This window comes from Mchenga conophoros, linkage group LG18, assembly GCF_057382185.1.
Source record: "Mchenga conophoros isolate Kocher_MC1m ecotype Shallow Benthic linkage group LG18, M_conophoros_male_GT1.1, whole genome shotgun sequence".
NCBI classification, from domain to species: Eukaryota; Metazoa; Chordata; class Actinopteri; order Cichliformes; family Cichlidae; genus Mchenga; species Mchenga conophoros.
This window is the reverse complement of record NC_140543.1, coordinates 23,068,040-23,091,962: the sequence shown is the minus strand read 5'-3', so window position 1 is coordinate 23,091,962 and position 23,923 is coordinate 23,068,040. Positions and strand designations below refer to the sequence as shown.

At 42.7% G+C, this 23,923-nt stretch overlaps 2 protein-coding genes across 2 annotated transcripts in view; one reads left to right on the top strand and one right to left on the bottom strand.

Annotated features, from left to right (window-relative positions):
* LOC146553782 (semaphorin-6B-like) overlaps positions 1 to 14,309 on the top strand; it is a 36,452-nt gene extending 22,143 nt beyond the window's left edge. The window contains exons 6-17 of the mRNA XM_085253921.1: positions 716 to 814; positions 899 to 989; positions 1,242 to 1,361; positions 1,937 to 2,025; positions 2,106 to 2,323; positions 2,407 to 2,538; positions 2,775 to 2,924; positions 3,080 to 3,256; positions 6,069 to 6,209; positions 6,805 to 6,882; positions 8,274 to 8,335; positions 9,682 to 14,309. Of these exons, the coding sequence (XP_085110047.1) occupies positions 716 to 814; positions 899 to 989; positions 1,242 to 1,361; positions 1,937 to 2,025; positions 2,106 to 2,323; positions 2,407 to 2,538; positions 2,775 to 2,924; positions 3,080 to 3,256; positions 6,069 to 6,209; positions 6,805 to 6,882; positions 8,274 to 8,335; positions 9,682 to 10,664 (2,340 nt within the window). The 3' untranslated portion in view covers positions 10,665 to 14,309. The remainder of the gene's footprint in view (positions 1 to 715; positions 815 to 898; positions 990 to 1,241; positions 1,362 to 1,936; positions 2,026 to 2,105; positions 2,324 to 2,406; positions 2,539 to 2,774; positions 2,925 to 3,079; positions 3,257 to 6,068; positions 6,210 to 6,804; positions 6,883 to 8,273; positions 8,336 to 9,681) is intronic.
* Positions 14,310 to 14,823: 514 nt separating this feature from the next.
* Positions 14,824 to 18,254, bottom strand: LOC146553781 (G protein-coupled receptor 35). Its single transcript, XM_085254105.1, has 2 exons — positions 18,087 to 18,254; positions 14,824 to 17,200 (listed from the first exon to the last, which is right to left on the bottom strand). The coding sequence occupies exons 1-2, from the start codon at positions 18,205 to 18,207 to the stop codon at positions 16,290 to 16,292; spliced, it is 1,032 nt and encodes a 343-aa protein (XP_085110231.1). The 5' UTR covers positions 18,208 to 18,254; the 3' UTR covers positions 14,824 to 16,289.
* Positions 18,255 to 23,923: the final 5,669 nt, after the last annotated feature.

Sequence of the window (23,923 nt, the reverse complement as noted above, 5' to 3'; positions counted from 1 at the left end):
TCTATCTATCTATCTATCTATCTATCTATCTATCTATCTATCTATCTATCTATCTATCTATCTATCTATCTATCTATCTCTGGTAGTTCTGAGTTTTGAGATTAAGCAAATGAGGTATATGAACGGTGTTATAGAGGTGGTGGTGGTAGGTGGATGCAACTGATCTTGGACAGTGCTGGAATAGCTGTGCTCTCCTGTTCTCAGTCTTTAAGCCAATCCAATCCAATGTAGCTGGCATGAGACTCTTGACAAGAAAGTGATTTCAAGGGAAGCGATCCTGTCAATTATTTCCAATCTGACGAATAAATACGGAGCTGCCGAAAAGCACAAGTGTTAATCATCTACCTGCACAGGTATTTTTTCTGTGTTTTCAAGTTCACGCCATCAGACATTGTGGTGAAATACTATCACAGAGGGAGGAAAGGATCATCAAGTTTCCGACTCTCTGGTAGCATCTTTAAACTTCAATCAGCAGCCTCCACTTTGAAGACTACTATAAAGTGCCCATCCTGTTGTTCTTCCAGATGGAGTGGGGTTGAGAGTGTTATTTCCTCTCAGGGCTGTTTTTAAGCTGCATTCTTCATACTTCACGCTGACAGTCTTGTAGCGGCTTTGTTCAAAACCCTCTTTGTCACCTTGAGTGCCCTGTAGGTTTACCCCCCTTCCTTCTGTAATAATAATTTCCTTTTGTTTGGTCTGTTTGTTTTTTCTACAGGGAGAGTGTCGTAATTTCATCAAGGTTTTACTCAAGCAGGACGGTGGACTGTTTGTATGCGGAACAAATGCCTTCAACCCTCTGTGTGCCAACTACACTGTTAGTATCCGTCTATCTGTCATCCACCCTTTCTTTGTGTATCTGCCAGTTGGTTTATCTTTTTTTTTTTTATTCCTCCTGCAGAGAGACAGTCTAGAAATGGTGGGAGAGCCTATCAGTGGGATGGCACGGTGCCCATATGATCCACGACATGCCAATGTGGCTTTATTTGCAGGTAGCATCTCGGCTTTGCTCTGTAAAGATGAAAAATGTCGCTTTTGTTGCCGACATCAGACTCAGTTTCCAGCTCCAGACAGTGAAACGTCTGTGCCCTTGTGTTTACCTTTGCAAATGATTTATAGTCAGACCTCTCGCTGCATTGCTTGTTTGGTTTTAATCTTCCCGACCTTGTGCTATCGCTCTATCTGTATCTTCACCTTCTTTTCTTCTTCTCCTCCTTCTCTCTCTCCCTGCGTTTCTCCGTCAGATGGAAGTCTCTTTACCGGCACCGTGACAGACTTCCTGGCCATCGACGCAGTGATCTATCGCAGCCTCGGCGACAGCCCTGCCCTCCGCACAGTCAAGCACGACTCCAAATGGTTCCGAGGTACTTTTAGAAACAGACATATTGAAAATGTCCCTCCAGAGCCAGACAAAGAGACAATCACAAAACAAATAAGAGAGAATTGAAAAACTGTCATTGCTATCTTTTTGTAAGTGGCTCGCAGGTGCACAAGACAGTTTGGGCGAGTTAAATAGCAAGCTAAATTTGGCAAAACCAGACACGATTAGGCTCTCGTTTTATCGATTTTTATCATAAGTGGAACATGTCCGGGCAGAGTGATGTATTGAGGTTAGTCAGACTCCACAGATTCGAGGTTTTAACAAGCCTTGGACCAAGCAGCGAAGCGCCTGTTTTCCATGGAGAAGAAAACAAGCCGGGGCAGGTCAAAGCTGGCACAGTGCTGGATGAATAAATGATAGGTAATGTGTATAATCTTAACCCACAACGATAAATTAAAGAGGACATGTATATTTAATGAGTGAGGCTGGTGGACAGCAGCGGTCCATGTTGATGCGACTCTCACTGCAGCCCCATATCAGGGGTTGCGGAGCCTTGTTTGACTCCAGGGACTGTGCTGTAACTGTGATTGTGGTGTTTTTCTCATTTGAATTTCTCAGAGCCCTACTTTGTGAGTGCCATGGAGTGGGGGCCTCATATTTACTTCTTCTTCAGAGAGATGGCCATGGAGTTTCATCATCTGGAGAAGGTGCTCTCCTTCCCTTTTTCTCCTTCCTTCTTCTTGCTTAGTCTGAAGGGTTTTTGTTAAACTTTCCCTTCTTATTCTAGGTGATGGTGTCCCGCGTGGCCCGTGTGTGTAAATCAGACCTGGGTGGCTCCCAGCGCGTCCTGGAGAAACAGTGGACCACGTTTCTAAAGGCGCGGCTCAACTGCTCCGTCCCCGGAGACTCGCACTTTTACTTCAACCTCCTGCACGCCACGAGTGGCATCATCCGCATGCAGGGACGAGATGTCATTCTGGGTCTCTTCTCCACGCCACCCAACAGGTACCACGGGACACATAATACCCAAATAAATGTAATGTTGCTCTTGTTTTCTCATCACCGTCCTCTCCCCCTGTGTTTGGTAGCATCCCGGGATCTGCGGTGTGTGTGTTTGACATGCAGCAGCTCGCTCATGTCTTTGAGGGACGCTTTAAGGAGCAAAAATCCCCCGAGTCTATTTGGACACCTGTACCAGATGAAGCAGTGCCTAAACCAAGGTATTATTATGCAAAATGTATGTAAGCAGGACTTGTAAGCAGAGTACTGCAGTGCTGCTGTCTAAGCATCTGTCTCACATTCAGTAAAGTCCTCCTATAAGCTCCAACTGTCAGTTTTACTTCTATTTCACAACTATTCACCAAATATTCTAATACTGCCTCCAGAAAATGAAAAAAAAAGAATCTCCTCTGGCTTTTCTCTCGGACTGCTTTTCAACTTCTCCCTCTGTCTGCAGGCCAGGAGGATGTGCAGTGCAGGGATCCAGATTTAGCTCCTCGACCACACTGCCAGATGAGGTGCTGAATTTTGTCAAGACCCACCCGCTCATGGATGAGACAGTTCCGCTGCTGGGACATAGACCCTGGGTGGTCAAGACTATGGGACGGTACACAGAGTGACTCAGTTGTTTAACAGCATCCATGTAGCTCTATAGAACTAAAAAAAAAAAAAAGGGAAGGATAAACTGAAAAATAACAGCCAGGATAGGATAGGAAATGTAGTCGATTCACCTTTTTTCTTTTTAATGATCTCTGTTTCTAGGTACCAGTTGACGTCTATGGTGGTGGACACAGAAGCTGGCCCCCATAAGAACCGTACAGTCTTGTTCCTGGGTTCAACCCGTGGGACCATTCTCAAGTTCCTAATGATTCCCAGTGGAGATTCTGTCTCTCATAGCAGCGTCTTTCTGGAGGAGGTGGAGGGATTCAACCCAGATAAGTGAGTATGAGGCAGGATATCTTTGTCCTTGGCATATATCGAGTCACTGTAACTGCTTCTGGCTGATAACTGCAGAGCAGCAGTGCTTTTCACCCAATAACTTTCATCATTTATACTTAATTAAATATTAGATTTTCTACATTTCTGAAGTCCATTTCACAGTAAAAGCCTATTCTTTCATGCCTTTGACCGTATCTATCACAGGTATAGTCATATAGACTATATAATTAAAGCAGTGTGGTGACATTTTTTTTCTTAGCAGCAGTGACAGCAGTCTTAGCCGTGGTACTTTCACAACGCCAGCTCATTAAATTCGGTTGGGCTGAAGGATACTGGAACACAGCCTATCAATCTCTCATGCAACAAACCAATAATCTCACTGTCCACGCATGTCAACTCAGCACCTGGTTAATCTGATTACTGTGACTGAAAACAGCAGTTACGTGTGAAAATGTAGCTGCAACAGGGAGTTGGTGACTAGAAAATGTTTTCAGCTGCCAAAACTTTTATTGCCTAGGTATCTAATATTCAACTGTTTGTTTATTTGTTTATTTAGGACAGACTTCAGGTGATTTGCAGGTTATTCAATCGATTAATCAGTTAAGTTTTAGTTGTCCCAAAAAATGTTGGTGCATTGTGTAAAATGCCCAATATGACATGTTAATTAAAAAAAACATTTTTTTTGCACCTTCAAATTATTATTAAAAAATAACAATGGAAATGGTTGACAGCAACAAATCATTCAGCCAAACGTATCAGGGATATTTGATGTTATGATGTTTCGTTGCTGAACCAGTGATTTATAGGTACACTCACTGGCCACTTTATTAGGTACACCTTGCTGGTCTCAGGGTGGATCTACTTTTGCCTTCACGGCTGCAGTAATTACTCATGGCATAGATTCAACAAGGTGCCTGAGACATTCCTCAGAGATTTCAGTCCATTTTGACATGATGGTATCACACGGTTGCTGCAGTTATGTTGGCTGCAGGTCCGTGATGAGAATCTCAAAGTGGCAGGTGAGTGCATGTGCCAGTTCTGTTTTGGAAGCACCAAAATAATCAAATTAACTATTGTTTCATGTTGACAGCAAAATTCGGCTGAGACCCTTTATATGATGGCAAGGGCACAGAGCTTTATAGTTAAGTGTTTACAGTGGGATGCAAAAGTTTGGGTAACCTTGTTTTTCCTGTATAAATCGTTGGCTGTTACAATAAAAAATGTCAGTTAAATATATCATATAGGAGACACACACAGTGATATTTGAGAAGTGAAATGAAGCTTATTGGATTTACAGAAAGTGTGCAATAATTGTTTAAACAAAATCAGGCAGGTGCATAAATTTGGGCACTGTTGTCATTTTATTGATTCCAAAACCTTTAGAACTAATTATTGGAACTCAAATTGGCTCGGTAAGCTCAGTGACCCCTGACCTACATACACAGGTGAATCCAATAATGAGAAAGAGTATTTAAGGGGGTCAATTGTAAGTTTCCCTCCTCTTTTAAATTTCTCTGAAGAGTAGCAACATGGGGGTCTCAAAACAACTCTCAAATGACCTGAAGTCAAAGATTGTTCACCATCATTGTTTAGGGGAAGGATACAGAAAGCTGTCTCAGAGATTTAAGCTGTCTGTTTCCACAGTTAGGAACATATTGAGAAAATGGAAGACCACAGGCTCAGTTCAAGTTAAGGCTCGAAGTGGCAGACGAACAATAATCTCAGACAGACAGAAGCGACGAATGGTGAGAAGAGTCAGAGTCAACCCACAGACCAGCACCAAAGACCTACAACATCATCTTGCCGCAGATGGAGTCACTGTTCAACCATTCGGTGCACTTTACACAAGGAGATGCTGTATGTGAGAGTGATGCAGAGGAAGCCTTTTCTCCGCCCACAGCACAAACAGAGCTGCTTGAGGTTTGCTAAAACACATTTGGACAAGCCAGCTTCATTCTGGAATAAGGTGCTGTGGACTGATGAAACTAAAATTGAGTTATTTGGGCATAACAAGGGGCGTTATGCATGGAGGAAAAAGAACACAGCATTCCAAGAAAAACACCTGCTACCTACAGTAAAATATGGTGGTTCCATCATGCTGTGGGGCTGTGTGGCCAGTGCAGGGACTGGGAATCTTGTCAAAGTTGAGGGACACATGGATTCCACTCAATGTCCAGGAATCAGTGACAAAGCTGAAGCTGCGCCGTGCTGGATCTTTCAACAAGACAACGGCCCGAAACACTGCTCAAAATCCACTAAGGCATTCATGCAGAGGAACAAGTACAACGTTCTGGAACGGCCATCTCAGTCCCCAGACCTGAATATTATTGAAATCTGTGGTGTGAGTTAAAGAGAGCTGTCCATGCTCGGAAGCCATCAAACCTGAATGAACTAGAGATGTTTTGTAAAGAGGAATGGTCCAAAATACCTTCAACCACAATCCAGACTCTCATTGGAACCTACAGGAAGCGTTTAGAGGCTGTAATTTCTGCAAAAGGCGGATCTACTAAATATTGATTTCATTTCTTTTTTTGTGGTGCCCAAATTTATGCACCTGCCTGATTTTATTTAAACAATTATTGCACACTTTCTGTAAATCCAATAAACTTCATTTCACTTCTCAAATAACACTGTGTGTGTCTCCTATATGATATTTTTAACTGACATTTTTTATTGTAACAACCAACGATTTATACAGGAAAATAACGGCGATTAACAAGGTTGCCCAAACTTTTGCATCCCACTGTATGTGAAGCCAAAAGAGGAGTGCAGAGGTGTTACATCTGACTTGACTTTCTGTCCCTGTGTCCAGATGTGGTGAGGACTCTCCTCAGGCCCGTCAGCTCCTGTCTCTGTCGCTGGACCGAACAAGCCACACTCTGCTGCTGGCCTTTCCCTCGTGCCTGGTCCGAGTCCCCACATCTCGCTGCCACCTTCACTCACGCTGCATGAAGTGAGTGGCACTTTTGCCTTTCAGAGTATTTTCCTTTTCTTCAATCTTTCTTTGGCCAATAATTAGGTCACTTTAGCAGCTGCCATATGCCAAGGCTTTATTTTCTGGCCAACTTTTATTTCTCCTCTGCTTTCTCACTTCCTGGTACTGCTATCATCCAATTAAAATGTACAGTTCTATTTTCATTTTTTGCATGTTTGTATTTTGGATATGCATGTCACAGCTGGCTACTTTGGTTTAATATTTATTTTGAGAAAATTTGTTTTGCTAGCAAATGATATTTACATTGACACAAGAGGCTGATTGACTGTGAAAACAAAGGAGGCACCTGTATTTTATCTGTCTATATGAGGAAGGTGTTTTGAACACTGTGCCATGGACCTGATTCCCACAGCAGATAAATCACACTTAGATAGTGTGAACAAGCAACCATTTGATAGAATATGTGTGTCTGCGGCGTATAAAAATGAATCCCTCGCAAGGATTTATTATCTCAGTAGTTGTCCGCATATTTCAAAACAGACACGTTTCACATTTGAGGATTTTAATGATGTTTAATGATGTTGTTTTGATTGTTTGCTTGTTGTGTGAGTAGAAGCTGTCTGGCCTCCAGGGATCCATACTGTGGCTGGACCAGAGGCAGCACTTGCTCCTTTCTAAGACCCGGTACACGGTGAGGACAACAAACATGCACACAACACTGAATGTTTACTTCCTCCAAATGAAGATGATGTAATTGCAAAATCAGTATGAGCTACACAGGCTACTTGACCTAAATGGTCTCTCTCTCTCTCTATGTATGTATATGTATGTGTGTATATATATGTTAGCATGAATAAACCACCAGTGGGTCACACAACTGAAACTAGGAGATGCAACCATTAACACAAATGGAAGGGAAAACATGCAAATTCCACAGAAAGAGGCCCACAGCCCAGATTTGAACCCAAAACCTACTTCCTGTGAGGCAGCAGTGCTAACCGCTGTCCCCACCTCCAAGTCTGGGCTGTCACCCCTTAGCAAGTTTGTGCCAATACACATGTTGATAAAGGAAAACCAGTGAACAGTTTGCTTTCCTTTCTAAATGTTTAAGTTAATTTTGTTATTTCTTTGTAATGACCAGTAGACAGTGCTTATTTTTTATTATTTCTTACTAAAAATACAGGTGTCTGAATCAAATGCAGAACCTGCAGACTGATGAAGTCTTTGAAACCCGTGATCAGAGGGACTCCATTGGCTTTATTACACTATGGGGGTCATTTTGCCAACATAGTTTGGGTCCACTCCTCCCGCTAGAGGGATGGGACCCAGCAAATCAATACGAAGTACGATTACCTTTATTATATGGTGAAACATTTCTATCCTGATGTCAGTGACCACTTCCAGCGTAACAATGTCTCAATCCATAGGGTAACCGGGGTCACCGAACAGTTTGATGATGATGAAGATCGTATGCCTGACCTAAATAAATATCTATAGGAGATACTGTTAGGCAGCAGCCTCCACCGTCATAATCAAAACACTAAGTTAGGGAGCATCTTTTGGGAGAATGATGGTCTTCTCTAGTAGAATCAATACCAAGAGGCATCAAAGCTGTTCTGACAGCATATGGAGGTCCAGCACTGCTATTAGGACACGTTACGACCCCCCTCCCCCTCTCCCCTCTTTTTCCACCAGCTTGTAAATCACAACACACGCTCCCCACCCTTTGATCCTCTTAGGGGTGGAAAAGAAAAAGAAAGAAAATCCATAAAGGGATCAAAAATGTCATAACACCGAATCTTAGATCCATATGTGCAATATCAGTTTTTATTGATCCCCACTAACAAACATCATCATTCACAAACAACTTTCTGCACAAAAGTGAGCATGAAAAGGGTCGGATTTTCATTGATTAGCTGTAAATGATTTATTTGTGAAGTCAGGCATCAAAATTCATTCAATGCGCTCTTCCATGAGTATTCATGTCTATATAACAATTAAGGAAACATGTTTCCTGCTGTGTGCTGTCTTTATTAAAAACAAATCTCTGATTATTTTGTCTGTGATCTCTCTGTCTCGTAGACTCCCTTTTCAGCAAGATGTGGAGTATGGAAACACCACCTCCCACCTCGGAGACTGTGATGGTAGGTTGCAGCACTATGACATGGATGCTGCTGGTTGTGTGCAGTCGAGTGAGGGCAGGCTCCACCTAGTGGCTCAATCGCTCATTACACCTGCCTATTTGTCACTGAACATTATGTTCTGATAGTACCAAGTGAGAGAGTACAGACAGTCATTTCTGGAATTAAGATAATTTTAATTATCAAGGATGTAACGTGATTTACTCCGCAGCTCAGCAAGATCCATTCAGCATGGAAACTGAATACTTTAGTATTTTTGTGAGAGCTGGAAGAAGAAGAAGTGAGATTCTGGTTTCGGTCTCACTTCCTTCAGGTCAAAACATATCCCAGAGTGACATTTTAATTAGGGAGGTTGTGAAAGTTGTGAAAGTTGTGCAACTGTGTGTAGATAATACTGGAAATGCACTATCATTCAGCATATGAGGTTTTGTTTTGTCATATATCTGATAGCGAGGAATGGGTTCGGCTGGTACGCGAGCAGGAAACGGCTGAGCATAATGTCACTACATCCCGCTTCTGTTGAGAGGCTCAGATGTCACTGCAGCAGTACCACAGAGGCCCTCTTTGAACCGTGCTTTGAAATCCACAGAGTCAGTGGAAAACACCAAAAAAAGGCATTTCCTCTACAGCATTTTCTTTTTTTACGAGGTGTTCCGTTTGCTGTAACCCAGATTCAGCATCATAAAATCCATTTAGCTGGTTCGGAATTTCCAACAAAACAACAGAAAAGGGATACGCAGCACATTCCAAGCCCTCACCACACTCATTTGTCTTGAAATAACATATGACAACAGATAGCACCGGAAGTCAGTGATACCCAGCTGCACATCTGTCAGACTGTAATCCAAGCGGTGAAAACGTCGGAGAGGCTGAGCCAGAGACAGGCATGTGGTGCTGTGTCTGCAGATGGGAGCTATTAGAGCTGGGTGGAAACACTGAGGTAAGGCCTTGCTGCAAAGGGGCAACTCTCTGGCCAGGCAGCAGGATGGAAAGTGTGAGGAGAGGGAGAAAGGGAGCTGCTGTAGTCTTAGCTGTGCTGATGACAAGTGCAGGCCTCTCTGAAACAGAGCTCGTGGAGCCTCAAGGCCAAACTGGAGAGAAGTTACTCTGAAACATAATCATCACAGAAAGAAAATCCTATAATGCTGCAGATGATGATCACCACTTAGGAGTGTATTGTAGTTTTTGATCTATCATGATACGAGACGGGAAAGTGCTAAGTAACAGAATAGGACTATATGTAATAATAATCATTTTAAACTACAGCCTCCGGTCACACATTGAGACAGGACGGTCATTGGAGAGTTCTACTGAATGTCATCTTTGTAACTGTGTCTTTTAATCTTCAGGAATTCTCCAACAGAGTTTGCTCATTGAACCGGAGAGCCTGGTCTCGCTCAACCTGCTCGTGGCATCTGCAGTCTCTGCATTCACCATAGGGGCGGCGCTCTCGGGCCTTGCTGTGTGTTGGATCATGGCCCACAAGCCTGCAAACCGTCGCCATGGCACCACTTCCCAGGCCTCCATCCAGCGGCGTGAAAGAGGCCTGCTGAGTAGCGGCGGAGGGATGGAAGGCTCTGTGTTGAGCGTGACACGGCAGGGAGGAGGGGAGCGCCCCTGCTCTCAGGGCGGGGAGACCTTGTTTGTCATGCCCAACGGCTGGGTGAAGTCGGGAGAGCTAGACCCCGGTTTCCTGCCCACTCCGGAGCACACACCCCAGCAGAAACGCAGAGGCCTGCGGCTGTCCGACTCCAACTCTGGAGGGTGGGACACAAGTCAGACCTACCTCGGGGGAGGTTCTGTAGGTCTGGGTTCACCCTGTCGCATGCCCCCCTCTGTTTACCTGACCACCAGACTCTTCCAGCAAGGCGGAGGTGGAAGACACAGCGGCGACAGCCGAGGGAATGACACGCCACGCCAGCACTATGTCTGTCTGAGCAAGCAAGAAAAAGCGAAGGGGACGCCCAAAGCCCCCCTCAGGAAGTCTGCAGTAGAATATGTTTACCCCATGACCCCCCAGGACTCACCTGAGCGTCGGAGGGTGGTCTCAGCACCCAGCGCACCAATGGAGTACAGCGAGCCACTGCCTTTGCGTTGGCCAGCCCAGGAAGGATACATCCTCAGCAGCCACGGGATGGTTCCCGTCCCCCTGCCTCCCCCATCAATGCCCGCTCCCAGCAGCCAAGCTTATGTGTCCCAGCAACACACCCCCGGGCTGAGCAGGGCTCTCCTGAGAGGGGCCCTGGAGCGAGGGGAGCTGGGTGAGCTGGTGGATCTCAGCCAGCTGATGGGTAAGAAGAACTGCAGTGACAGGACTCAGGCTGGCCAGTGACTGTGGAGGAAACCAATTCTGTTTCCAGGGCTCTTTGTTTTGTTTACATAAATGTCCTTACTCTTTATTCTGCCTGTCACTCTCTCCCTTCTCTTTTCCCCACATCTTTATTTCATTGTCATTTCGGCCCACTACCCCACTCCATAATCTTCTCTGTCAGTCTCTCGGGCAACCCCTCTTTCACCCCGTGATGAGCCTCTCCTTATGACTGGCTGCTGGGTCTGCCGCTCATATCCTGGCTCACATTAATTGGTCAGATGGACTGAGGTTGTTGCTGTGTCTGCATTGCAGAGTTGCCTCCCTCTCCTGATCTTAGTGGCAGCAGGGAGAGAGAGAGAGACTAGAGGGGAGCAAAGAAGATGGAAAGAGAGCAGAAGGGGGGCAGCAGAGAGGACGAGGATGAAAATGGACGTGGCACTTAGATACTGCGTTCACTGTGCAGATTGACTGCAGAGCCAGTCGAATGCTCCTGCAATAGTGGGATGCTTTTCCCTTCATGGATAGCATTAACAAGACTGCTAGCCATCTGTTCCCCACTGCATTACCTGTTGGTGTGATTGCCAACTGGGTACTTGAAGTGAAATTGGAAATTCTGAACATCTTTAAAGTATCTGAAGCTCCAGGTGAAAAAAAAATGGTCATTCTCTCAAGACAGATATTGAACCTATAAGTCCTTCAGTTTTTTCCCCACTCTTTCTCCTTGCTGCACACATACAAGTACATGTATTTGTACAGGTGGGTATTTAGTATTCTGTGTATACGAAGGAGCATGACTTGTGTGCCAGATGCCTCTAACCTGTCTCGTGGGGATATGGGACCATAACTCACGTCTTTGGAGTGCAGGGCGCAGGACTGGAACGTCAGCACTATTCCTGCCAAATGCATGCTCTCTGTAATGACGGCATCTCAGCTGTCCATCACTCAATTCGTTTCTTGCTTCCACTCTATGTACTCTTTAACAACCAATAATTCCACAAGGACATCAGGTGGGATTGTACCACAGCACTGGACTGACAGAAAAATCACAAATGACAGAAAGATAGACAGAAAGGCAGGAGGCGTTATGGAGAATATAACGTACAAGAACTGCAGTGTAAGAACACCTTGTCCTTCACTGTCACCTTATGGTTTTTTCTGCTTACACACACACACACACACACACACATTCATTAGGTCTGCATTATAGAACGCAGTCCAGTTTTACGGGGGAAGATTTCCCCTTAGGCTCACAGTGGGTCAAGGTCCCACAGATGTAATACAGAGCACAGTGGCAGTTACAGTGGGGATGATTGAAACCTCTGGCTCATCTTAGAGCCAACAGGGGTGAGGGGAAATGTTCTCAGCTGGCAAATGGGACTATATATTCAGCCCATCAAAGTGTCCGCGGTGCCACGAAATGGTCGGCCTTTAGATCAACACAACACGGTTTAAACGTGTTGCAGCAGTAAAACAGAGACCAGATAAAGAGGGCAGATGGAAAAAAGGAAATAAAAACACGATCATATGAAGGTGCAAGAACTAAAACTACTGTGGGAAACAATGAGAATCTGTTACAGCTGACTGGGTGACTTGACGGTCAACCCTCCGGTCTACTAGACGACAAATGAACGCTGGTTTGCGCTGAATCCGAAGCGAGCAGCAATATATGGTTTATATGTACATAGTAAACTTTAATTTAGGTGAGACCATAATGTTAGACAAACAGTAACTTAGAAAAAATATAGACAGGCATCAGCTTGGAAACAAAAATATGCATTTTACTGTCTCATTATAAGAGTAACGTGGAAAATTCTCACAGTGACCTGCTCCAAGATGGAAATGTCCAAGACACTACGCATCGCCGGTGTCTTTTTTTTTCTTTTCTTTACTTCAATGTGCCAAACCCAAATGAAGAATGATTTACTGATGCCTGATTAATGAAGCAAAAAAAAAAGAGTGGGAGAAACTTTAAAAGTGCCATGAAAACATAGTTTAGGTCAGCAGTGCACCTTCCTCACGTACTGTGGTGTTGAAGAACTCACTTATTGCAGTATACTTCTTATAATTCTGCCTTTGACGTAACGCGATGAATGTTTCTTCTTTTTTTCATTGAGATGCCGACTTGTACTGCTGTTAAAATACACTTTTTTCAGCTCTCTTCATGTGACGCTCCTGATGCTGAATGTTAAAAACACTATTTGAGGGTCTGTTTGTAAATTACTTTTACTTAAAGGGACGGTTCACCTCTGAAATGAAATGTATGTATTCTTCCTCTGGTCTGCTTTGCTTTATTTTATTTTATCCATAGTGTGAGTTGCTCCTTTAGAGACATCAGCTGTAGAAATACTTGTCCGCTCTTGAATATAATGGAAAGAGATGACCATTTCCTTGTGCTTTTCAAAAATAAAAATAAAAACTCAGCAGTTTTGTCCCTTTCCACACATCATGATGCAGTTGCTCAAAAAAACCCGGAAAAACAACAAAGCTTGCTGTAAGCAGCTTGTCATTGGAACTATTTTCTCCGTAACGTTTAATCATTGGTGAGAAGGAGCCTGATGCTTCCTTCTGCATAGTGACATATGTGGCTGATGTAGTTTGGTTCCTCCATGAAACTGCCTACATCAAGGTTTGTGGGCTGTTTTTTTTTTTTATCCAAGTAACACTTTTTGTAGAAATATTGCAGCTGAATCTTTCAAATGTAGTGTTTCAGCACTTTGTGCGCCACAAGGCAACTGCAATGTGCTTCCATTATATTCAAGAGAAGGCTGACTTTTCTACAACTGATGTATCTCCAACACGTTTTAGATAGAAAGCGCAGCAGACCGGGAAAAAAAAAACCCTGATCTTAGGTTTAATACATCACGCCATATACTGTACATATGTAAGCATACATTACATACTCTGTCATGCCCTTTCAACACTATTAATGTTTTCGCTGGTGCCGTGACATGAACTGAATAGCAGATATCTAACAATAATAATAATGTTTTATAAGTAGTTCATAAGCAAACCCTCAAATGGACTGAAGTGCATTGAGGGAACACTGTGTAGCTCATTTCCTGATTATGGACGTTTCGTTGTGTAGTCTGTAGTCTGGTGATTGTCTGTCTGTCATCGTCAACCAACTGCCATACTGGAGGATCTTGAAAACCGCTCGTCAGCATCCCGAGTGAATGAATGTAATCACTTTTGTTTGGCACCATTACAATGTGCAGAAATAAGGAAAAGCACAAACTGTGTGGGGGTTTCTTTCCTTTTCTTTCTAAAAGGGAGCTGTTCTCTATAACATTTGTGAATAATGTAAATAACCATCCTGAATGTATTGTGTACCTGTGTGGTTTCAGGGATGGGGGTGTGGAAATTGGGAGGGGGGGATCCGTGCTCTTCTAAGGCAGCGCGGTTGCTGAAGTGCGAGGCTATTTTTTCGGTGACGATACTGTGAATAAGACGTATGTACAGTATTTACGTGACTATTGGCTGAACGCAGACTTCAGCAGTTTCCTTCCTGTCGTTAGAGTAGAGTCGCAGGCCTGACCTCAGTCTGAGCTGAGCCGTCTCATTTGACTGATGCCTGCCAAGTTTTGCAGTCGCTAAGCCACTGCTGATATAATAATCATCAATCTTTGGAGTACTGCTATTAAATGGCATTATATAATTGACTGCTAATGTTGTCGCGTGTGGTTTTGAATGCACTCATTAAAATAAATGCATGTCATTATACACGTGCCCACGCACACAGTGCACACACAAATGCACAGTCACTAATGCAGCATGATTGCTTCACTGCCGTCTAGAGTGATGTGTATATCATTATCGCAGTTTATTTTCTTTAAATGAGACATATTTGTCTCGAAACTGGCAGCTTTAGGCTTCAGAGCAGACAGATTCAGAGCAGAGGAAGTGGAAAATCTTTCAAGCATGTGCTTTTCTTGCCACTAGAGGGAGCTGGACACTGGCCTGCATTCATGTGCTCCTGGGTTTCACACAGGAAGGAGTGAAGGACACAAACTCCCATGGGCCCGCTTCTGTTAAGTGCACATTGTCTGTCTGTGCTGCTATACGCCTGAGACAGACTGATGTTTTGATGAGAGGTGTGTAGCAAAGCTGGCAAAGCAAAGCCTTTGTTATCTCCTTTCCTGTTTTGCTATGAACATCACACAGACAGCACAGAAGACATAATGGGTTTTAAAAAAATACAGATATTTATAGCTTAAGACAAATATAAAACATACATAACACACATTAACTAAGACTTAATACAGCAATTTATTGAGTCAGTCCAAGCCAGGTGTTAAAGACAACTGATATATACCAATGAGTCACTGGGAAATAAACACAGATAATAAAAAAAAGGAAAAAAAGAAATCCATTCTCTTCCACTTATCCAATTCAGGTTTACAGGGGTTGATGCCATTTACCATATGAGCTGCCTGGACAGGCCAACAACCTGTCACAGGCCTAAAAGAGAAACAGACAACCATTCACACTTATGGGCAATTTAAATCACCATGGACTAGAAGGAAGGAAGCCAGAGTACCCACAGACAACATGCAAACTCCACACAGACAGTTGATTCAAACCCAGGACCTTCTTGCTTTGCGTCAACACTACTAATCTTGCTGTGCAACTAATACAAATTTCCATAGCTAACCAGGAATATTTGTGTACTTCATAGACTATAAAATTGCCTCTGCGAAAAAGGAATCATATGTCATAATACATAAAAAAGAACAAATCACAAAAAACAGTCAAATATTTATTTTAATGCAATAAGTCAATCAGCTGCTCCATTGCTAAGTAACTCAAATGGAACCAATGTTTCAAAAGTCAAAAAATGTCTTGAGAGAGCAAGAGACATTTTTAAAATGGTCAAAGAGTAGCAGCGGTATTCCAACTTTTTGTGAAAACCAAATGTATCAAGTGGATTCCTGTGATTCTCACAGTGTACCACAGCTTCTTCACTTTAATTCTCAGAGATTTCAGGTACTTGTCTTCAGCAAATGTCAATCAGAGCAGGTGAAATTTACTAGAAAGCCCCTTCATGCATTGTGCCATCAGTGTGGAGAATGGGACACCCACTCCCAGCATGCCTACATGTGCAGTAAATGTGAGTTTTACGTTAATATTCTTTAAGTCCTTAGATTGGTTTTGTTAAGCATTGGTAGGCATGGTAATCAGCTTTTGCTGTTGCAGACTACAAACAGTTCGTGGCAACCAAGGGAACAGTCAGATATATCTAAGCTGTCAGAAAAAATCATCCATACGAGTCACAGATTATTCACTTAAATTATGCATGAGGGATGGATGTTTTTGACAGATTTCTAAAGTATTTGTCTTTTCTTGTTTTTATGGTCTATTAGATTTTCTTAAAAATGTGTGTGGAGATGACAAAACAGCACCTAAATGAAATACATTTAAGTTAGCATACATCTTGTTGTCTGATATCTGTGACTGAACAAACATTTACCTAAGTTAAACAGCAGCTCTGACTCATTGTGGTCATTTGACCTGTATTTTTGCCCATGTGTTCTACATATTTATCAAAGCCTCAGGCTTTAAGATCTTCTTCTAGTTTAACTTTTGACTTCAAATATAACTGAACTTTACGGTATTTTGCCTCTTTAAATAACACACTCAAATGCTGCCTTAAGAGTTACGTGCTTTTGAATAAAAGCCTTTCAATAAAAAACAATAGCTGATGGAATCGAAACAGCAATTTGTGCCAGCAATCCATTCAGACCAGAGTAAATACTTGTGCACAGTAGTGCTTTTGCATATCCAGTCTTCCTGTGGCTCGTCAAAGAGGCCAGCAACAAAGGCGATATGGATCGGCGTGTAACAGACGATAAACACAATCATATTGGCTGTGACTATGCCAACAATGTTTTTCTTCTCCTCTGACTTGTCGGCCTCCTTTAAAAACATACGGATGATCCGAGTGGAGCAGAAAACGATGATCAGGAGTGGGATGAGAAAACCTATAAATATCACTGACGTCATACTCCATGTACGATGTGGAATATTTTTACATCGTTCAAAACATGTCCAGAGTTTTTCAGGATAGTTGTCCTTGCGGACTATAATGCATGCTGTTATCACAACTACCCAAATGACCAAACACACTGCAAAAGCTATCTGTTTCTTCCATCTCCACGATCTGGCACGCAGTGGGAATCTTATACTCAGGTAGCGTTGGACACTGATGGCTGCTGTTGTGAAGATGCTGGCATACATGTTGATATAATGTACATACATGAGAAAGGTACAAAAGTAAGTTACAGGCAGGCAGGAGAAGGCATCGTAAATCCTGAAGCTCAGGAAAAGGATGAGGGAAAAATCTGAAATGTTCAGGTTCAACATATAGATGTGCGTGTCTGTCCACGAGCGCCGTACGGTAATGAAGGCATACAGAGCAGCAGCATTTATCAGGAAACCCAGAAGAAACAAAGTTGCATAACCCAGACCCTGAAGATAATCCACTGTGCAATTCGTGGCACAGTTGGTGGTAATGTTGCAAACGGTCTCATTTGCAGACATATTGTTCAGTATCTGCGGCCCTGCGTTAGAATCAAACAGAGTAATACGTTAATTACTTGTCTAGATAAGCGAGCAAATCAGTCATAATAATCCACATGTTACTCATTAAAGCGTGTGTACTGTATATATTTTCAACTCTTCAGGGAATATTTTCATGACATATGTACATTAAAGTGTACAATGCTGCCTTGGAGTAACTGTTAACTCTTACTTTTTAGCACAAAAGGTCCTCACGTGTTACTGTATCTACCCTGGAGTTCAGCAAGTGTGGGAAACAGTGAAGTGATTAGAAGAAGTGAAAACGTAGAAGGCACTCGCTTGACTTTGCTTAGAGTTGCTACAGTCATGTCCTCTGCATATGTACTCAGAAATATTAGCGCAGCAGTTAACAAGTTTCATCATTATTTGAAAATAACTGTCTGGTAAGACTAAATATAAATACCTTGCAATATAAATTCCAGTGAAATGGTCGTATATAAATAAAATCAGATGTAACCATTATTCAAAATCTTCCCCTTTTTAAACAGTGAAACAAGTGTATAAACTATCAAGCAGGCAATACATAACAAAGACAACTATTGCACACCAATAACTACAGGACTGCCTCACAATATTGTGTTCAACAGAACAAAAAAATGAAATTAAGTCTGCCTTTTCAGCTAATCATTTCCAAACATGCAACACGAGCTTCTGTCTGTCTTCTTCATCCCCAAGAGGGAAACTCAATTCACAGCCAAGTGACATCAGCCAGTAAAGTATCAGCTAAGAAAAACTGTGAGAAACAGTAACTGTAACAAAGTAACGTGTCTGACTTCCTGATAGCGCTGAAATTTGTCAAAACTAGAAGAAAAATCTGATAAACTTTGAGTTCCTGATTAAAGTCAACCATCAGAAACCAAAACTCACCGGCTGAGATGCACTCTTCTTCATAAAGCTCGCTGAAGTGATTTATCGTACTGCTGCACCAGCATGTTTCTGTGTCAGTAACAAACGCCCGGAATTCAAATCTGCTGTTAGGTTGCCTCATTTCCTTCTTTGTTCATTTCGGTTTATAAATTTCACGAGAAACGTCCAGCAGCACGAGCCACGAGCTATATGGTGATACACCACATCATGGCGGTTTCATGGCAGGCTAACAGTATCTATTTTCAGACTACCTGCCACACAGAAAGATGTGTGGTGAGAAAATGAAACTGGTGCAGATTTTTATGACTACACTTTGAATCTGTAGTACTTGCTGTTCGCATGCAATACGAGAAAATGTTTGTAAAGTTCTTACATTTTTTAATCAATACATTGCAATCCAAGAAAGATCTAAAACAGGTTGGAACCAGAGAACCAAGTCAGGGCAGTATAGTAACATTTCAAAGACATTTTTAAAAAGGTGTAGTTTTGTCCTTGTGCAGGAGTTCTAGTTATGTAGAAGTTTTTCCAGTTTGCTGGTGTGTGTTAACACAAAGCAGTGGATAAAAGACATCGGCACTGATCTTACTTAAGCAATTATTGCTGCTGATCAGTCTGGGCAAAGATTATAAGTCCATTATTCCACAGTCTTCTTCTTTCAACTGCTCTCTTTAGGGATCACCGTTGTAGATCATTTGCTTCTGTCTCATCCTATTTCTGCTATAATCCTCTGTCACACCAACCGTCTGCATCTCCTCCCTCATTGTGGTCTTTTGTTCTCCTCCTGCATGGCTCTTTCTGCTATCCTCTCTTCACTCTCTTCTTCAACTTTCTTTTGCGCCATCTTTTACTTTAAATGGTTGACCACAGGAATTCAAAATCATCTACTTTAACTGCCACTACACCTTGCACTTTCACTGCTACACCTGCCTCCCATCCATCCACACACATATTCTGTCTTGTTTCTACAGGTTTCTCTCCAGAGCATACCTCCACCTTTCCAAGCACTTTTCCATTTGCTGCCTATTCTCACTACAGATAGCAATGTCGTCTGCAAACTTCACAGAGACTTGCCAGACCTCATCTATCAACCCATTCATCATGATTGCAAACAAGAAGAGGCTCAGAGCTGATCCCTGATGTAATGCTACCCCCATCCTCAGTCACTCCTACTGCAAACCTCACCACTGTCTTCCTGTCATGCATGTTCTGCATCACCTTCACATACTTCTCTGCCACTCCTGTCGTACAGCACCATAGTTCCACCTTTATATGCTTTCTCTACATCTACAGGTCAACTTCTTCTGACCTTCTCCATCAACACTCTTCACACAGACATTGCATCTGTAGGGCTCCTAGCTTTAACAGCCCTTTTCCATATCTTCATGGTATAGCTGATGAACTTCATCCCTCCGTAGTTCTGTTCTGTAACAACACGCTTCTTAATCATTCCTCAAGCATCCTCTCACTCTACAAGATTGTGTTAAACATCCATCCATCCATCCATCCTCTTCTGCTTATGTGGGGCCAGGTCGCAGGGGTAGCAGCCTAAGGACCAGCATGCTTTCATTCTCTTCTTGGCTGCCCTCACTTCCTCTCCACTTCCTGATTCACTAACTGCCCTCCACCCATCCTCCTCTCTCACTCATTTTCTTTAAGCATGAGCTCCTTAAAGGGCTCCTTTCAACTTCTCAACTCACTCTCTTTACATATTAGCACATTTTCATATCTATCCTTAATCACCCCACACTACTGCACGTCCACTCCACCTCAGTTTGTCTGTTTAACTAGCTAATCAACACAACTCCTGTTCTCCACCTTAGTGTTTAGCCTCACATACAGCTCACTATAAGCCTTTGCATTTGCTTTTGTAACCTCTCTTTCTAGCTGTACACCTAGCCATCAAGTCTCCTTTTTCCTCTGTCTGGAGGATAAACCAAAAACCTTCTTGGCCGTTTTCCTTTCCACTTCAGCTTTCAGAGATTGTCTCAACCCCTCCCTGAACTCTGTGCAACATTCGTCCTACTTCAACTTCCACCATTTTGTCCTAGCGCCTACTTCACTGGCTTTCTCTTCTTGATTTCTAAAATCATACATACTACCATCCAGTGCTACCTAACTACATTCTCCCCTGACATCTCCTTTCTCTTTCCGGTTGCACTTCCTGGATACGATGTAGTCCACCCAATACTATGTCACCTTGTGAAATATATCTTGATGGCTATGGCTACTTCCATCCTTTTTTCCCCCAAATCCACTACCATCTGTCCTTCTGCATTTCCCTTCTTAACACCACATCTACCAACACCTCCTCAAGACCTCTGTTCGCTTCACCAGTGTGTCCACTGAACTCAAAATGTTCCAATCACTGGTCGCTCTCCCCTGAGAACACTCTATTCCAGTTTATTCCAAAATTCCTCTTTGTCTTCTGCCTGACATCCAGGCTGTGGGGTATATGCCCTACAGACATTTAAAATCACCCCTTCAATTTCCAGTTTCAAACTCATGATACGGTATGAGACTTTCTGCACCTCCACAACACTATTTACATGCTTTTCCTTCAAAATTATCTTTACTCCATTTCTCTCCCCATCTACACGATGGTAGAACACACTGAATCCCCCTCTAATGCTGAGCTCTTGCTCCCCTTCCACCTTGTCTCCTGCAAAAATGATAAATCTACCTTCATTTTGTGCATTATTTCAGAAAGCTCGCTCTCTTCGCCAGTTATATTCCCTACTTTAAAGTCCCGACTCAGTATTCCACTCTCTTGACTGCAGCGTGAGAAATTAATCACAACTTGAAAACATTTAAAACAGTGTCCAATCTTCCCAGAAGTGGACGTGTGAACAATTTCACCCCAAGGTCAAACCGCTCATTTCTCAAAGAGAACTGTCCAGGCCTCAGTCAGCATGTTAAAAGTTCATGACAGGAGGGTTGATGATTTGGGCTTGTTTTGCAGTAATTGAACTGGTAGTGAAATCCTCTGTATACTGAAGTATTCTAGAGTCAAATGTGAGACCATCTGTCTGACAGATAAACTGGGTTGTGCAACCCAAAAAATATCCAAAGCACAGCAGCAAATTTAACAAAGAATGCCTGAAAAAGAAAAAACTTGGAGTGTTGCAATTACCTGGTAAAAGTCAAGACTTCAACTCCGCCGAAATGCTGTGTCAAGACCTTGAGAAAGCTCTGCATAAACAAATACCCACAAACCTCAATGAACTGTAGCAACATTTTAGAGAAGAGTGATGAAATCATACAGAAAAAAGTTAATTCCCATTATTGCTGCTAGTAGTGTTTCTACAAGCTATTGAATCACGGGGTGTAAACTTTCCTTTTCACTTGACAGTAGATTGTAAAGATAAAATGCACCAGAGGAGGCAGCAAATTTCACCAAGCGCAAACAGGAAAGCGACGACCCTTGGAAAATATGTGTCAGTGTGTCAGCCCTGATTGTGAAAATGTTTAAGTCATTTTCTGTTGTCAGCAGATGAACCAGAAACCACCTATGATTTCTCCAAATGCTGTCAAAAGCAGACAGTCACAGCACAACAGCCGAAGACTCCAGGATTCAACATCTGTTTATGAGCATGCACAGATCATTGAAACAGACTGAGAGCTCACCAAGACATCTGCGGGACTTTTTCTACCTTTATTCTGCCTGATGAAACAGCTTCAGGCTCATGAGTTATTTTGTTAACACGTCCTCATCAAAGTGTTTCTATGATGAGGACATGTTTCTGAGGGTGACACTCATGTAAGCCAGACTCCGCACAGTCAATGGGAATTTAACTAGACAGGGCCACAGATTGGTCACAGAATATGTGTGCTTGTGTTTGTGTTTTTGTCACCGTAACCATAATAATGCATGTAATAATCATCATTATAATTCTTTATACAGCTGTGGTCCCACAGTGAGTTCAAGTTTTAGTGCACAAGCCCAGACAGCGATGGGCAGTGAAGTGCTAGTTAGCAGCAGGCAACACACGCAAGAGCCAGGATGTTAGTCATTCTGGCTCCTGGCAACATTTTATACAAAACCGTCATGGTGTGAGTGACTGATTCATAATGTGGGTTTTAAGCTTATACTTCCTGTCAATGATTTTTCAGGGACTATGATGACAAAGCACGAAATACTAAAAAACTAGAACTAGAAGAATGTTAGATTTTTTGCGTTAGACTTGGACTTCCACAAAAAAAAGTTGGAGCGGGCTGAAAGTTCATCCAACGTAAGGGAATTACTGACGAAAACTACTGAAAGCGATCAACTGATTTTATATGGAGTGACTGAAAATGTAATCTGGAAAGGGGTTTTTTTGACGGGCTTAATGGAAATAATGAGAAAACAGATGACAGAGCAGAGAGGCTCAAAGTGTGAGCTTGTCCTTTTACTAGTTAAAGCTATTTTAGGCCCTGCAGCTTGGTTTCAGGAAAGTTTTACAGTCGCTTTAAAAAAAAAAAAGAGTAATCGGCTCCATCCGTCTGGGTCCTCTGTGAACTAAACTGTGATCCTAGGGGAAAGCCTGAAGGTCAGAATTAAATGAGCATTGACTGTGGGCCTCTCTTTTAAATAGAGTGGCTTAAGTAAGTAAAATACCTGCAAATCAATGTAGTGCAGCCACACGATTTCCCATTATAACACCCTTTAACATTCATAACAAGATGAGGAACTCTATAAAGCGGAGGAAATGTCGGATTAGATGTAGTTTATCAGTAATTACAGTATGCATTTTGCAGTTATTACATTTTTTGGGGGGAGGGGGCAATCTTGTGATTTTATTAAAAGCTACTTTATGCCTTAAAGATATTATTCTCTAGAACAACGGGAGAAATCTAATATTGCACAGGATATGAAGGGGTTTGATATTTCAGATGCTGTCTGTTGTTCACATTAATTCGTTTGAAATCCCTTTAAGGCCTATCCTGTTTTCACAAAGATATTTCCCAGATCTACTTTGATCTGATATATTTTGTGGATATATTTGCTCCACTAGTCTCATTTTGCTTGACTCACACGGGCCTGTCTGTTGATCCGCTCCTACCTGTCTCTCTCGCTCTGACTCCCTGCATTCGTTTCTGTCTGTCTGGTACTGTTTGAAAGTGCCCTTTACACGTCAGTAGTGAGGCGGGTGGTGCAGGGAGGTGGGGGTTTCCACAGCTCTAACTAGGTCAATGAAGACACACCCCTTTCTACCCTGGCTGTGCCCCTGTTCCTCTCCCCCTCCTGCTTGTCTCCTTTCCTTTTTCCTCTGTTCCCTGCTGTGACGCAATGCAGACTTTCTGCAAACCTCCCGAAGCTGAAAAACACAGCACAGTCTTCCATTTCATTAACTGACTGACACATCCAACAAAACAGCCACGCAAAAAACAACTTTCATAGATGCCAACCCGGGCAAGATGAATCAGCTGCACCATGTGGACCTTCTAATCGGCCAAAGTTTCAATGATTTCGCCCGGCTTCTTGTTGTGATTACAGATTACATAATGGTCTGGCATTGCATAATGTTTGTGGGGGTTGTCAATCTGTGATCAGCCTTTTGCACATTTGGAGGAACAGTGCGGCCGCCATAAAGGGTTGTTTGCTTTGGGAACAACATCCTCTTATAGAAAGTCAGCTGGTGCACACCAGTGATATAGCAGATAGAAATGAATGCATTTATCTGCAACTTGTGAAACCCATAACATATTCGGCCTGTTACTTGCGATGTGTCTGACACGTTCTTCGAACAGTTTGGACTGGAAATCACAAAATAAGCACAAGTGCTAACTCCATGTGTTACATAAGTCCAGCCTGTTATGGCACAATCCCGACACTGGATGTCTCCGTTTCTGCTTGC

Bases quoted from the DNA above. Each gene is read 5' to 3' on its own strand.
- LOC146553781 (XM_085254105.1), bottom strand. From the start codon at position 18,207: ATGAGGCAACCTAACAGCAGATTTGAATTCCGGGCGTTTGTTACTGAC. The intron at 17,201-18,086 runs GTGAGTTTTGGT...ATTCTAACGCAG, and splicing joins AGAAGAGTGCATCTCAGCCG to GGCCGCAGATACTGAACAAT.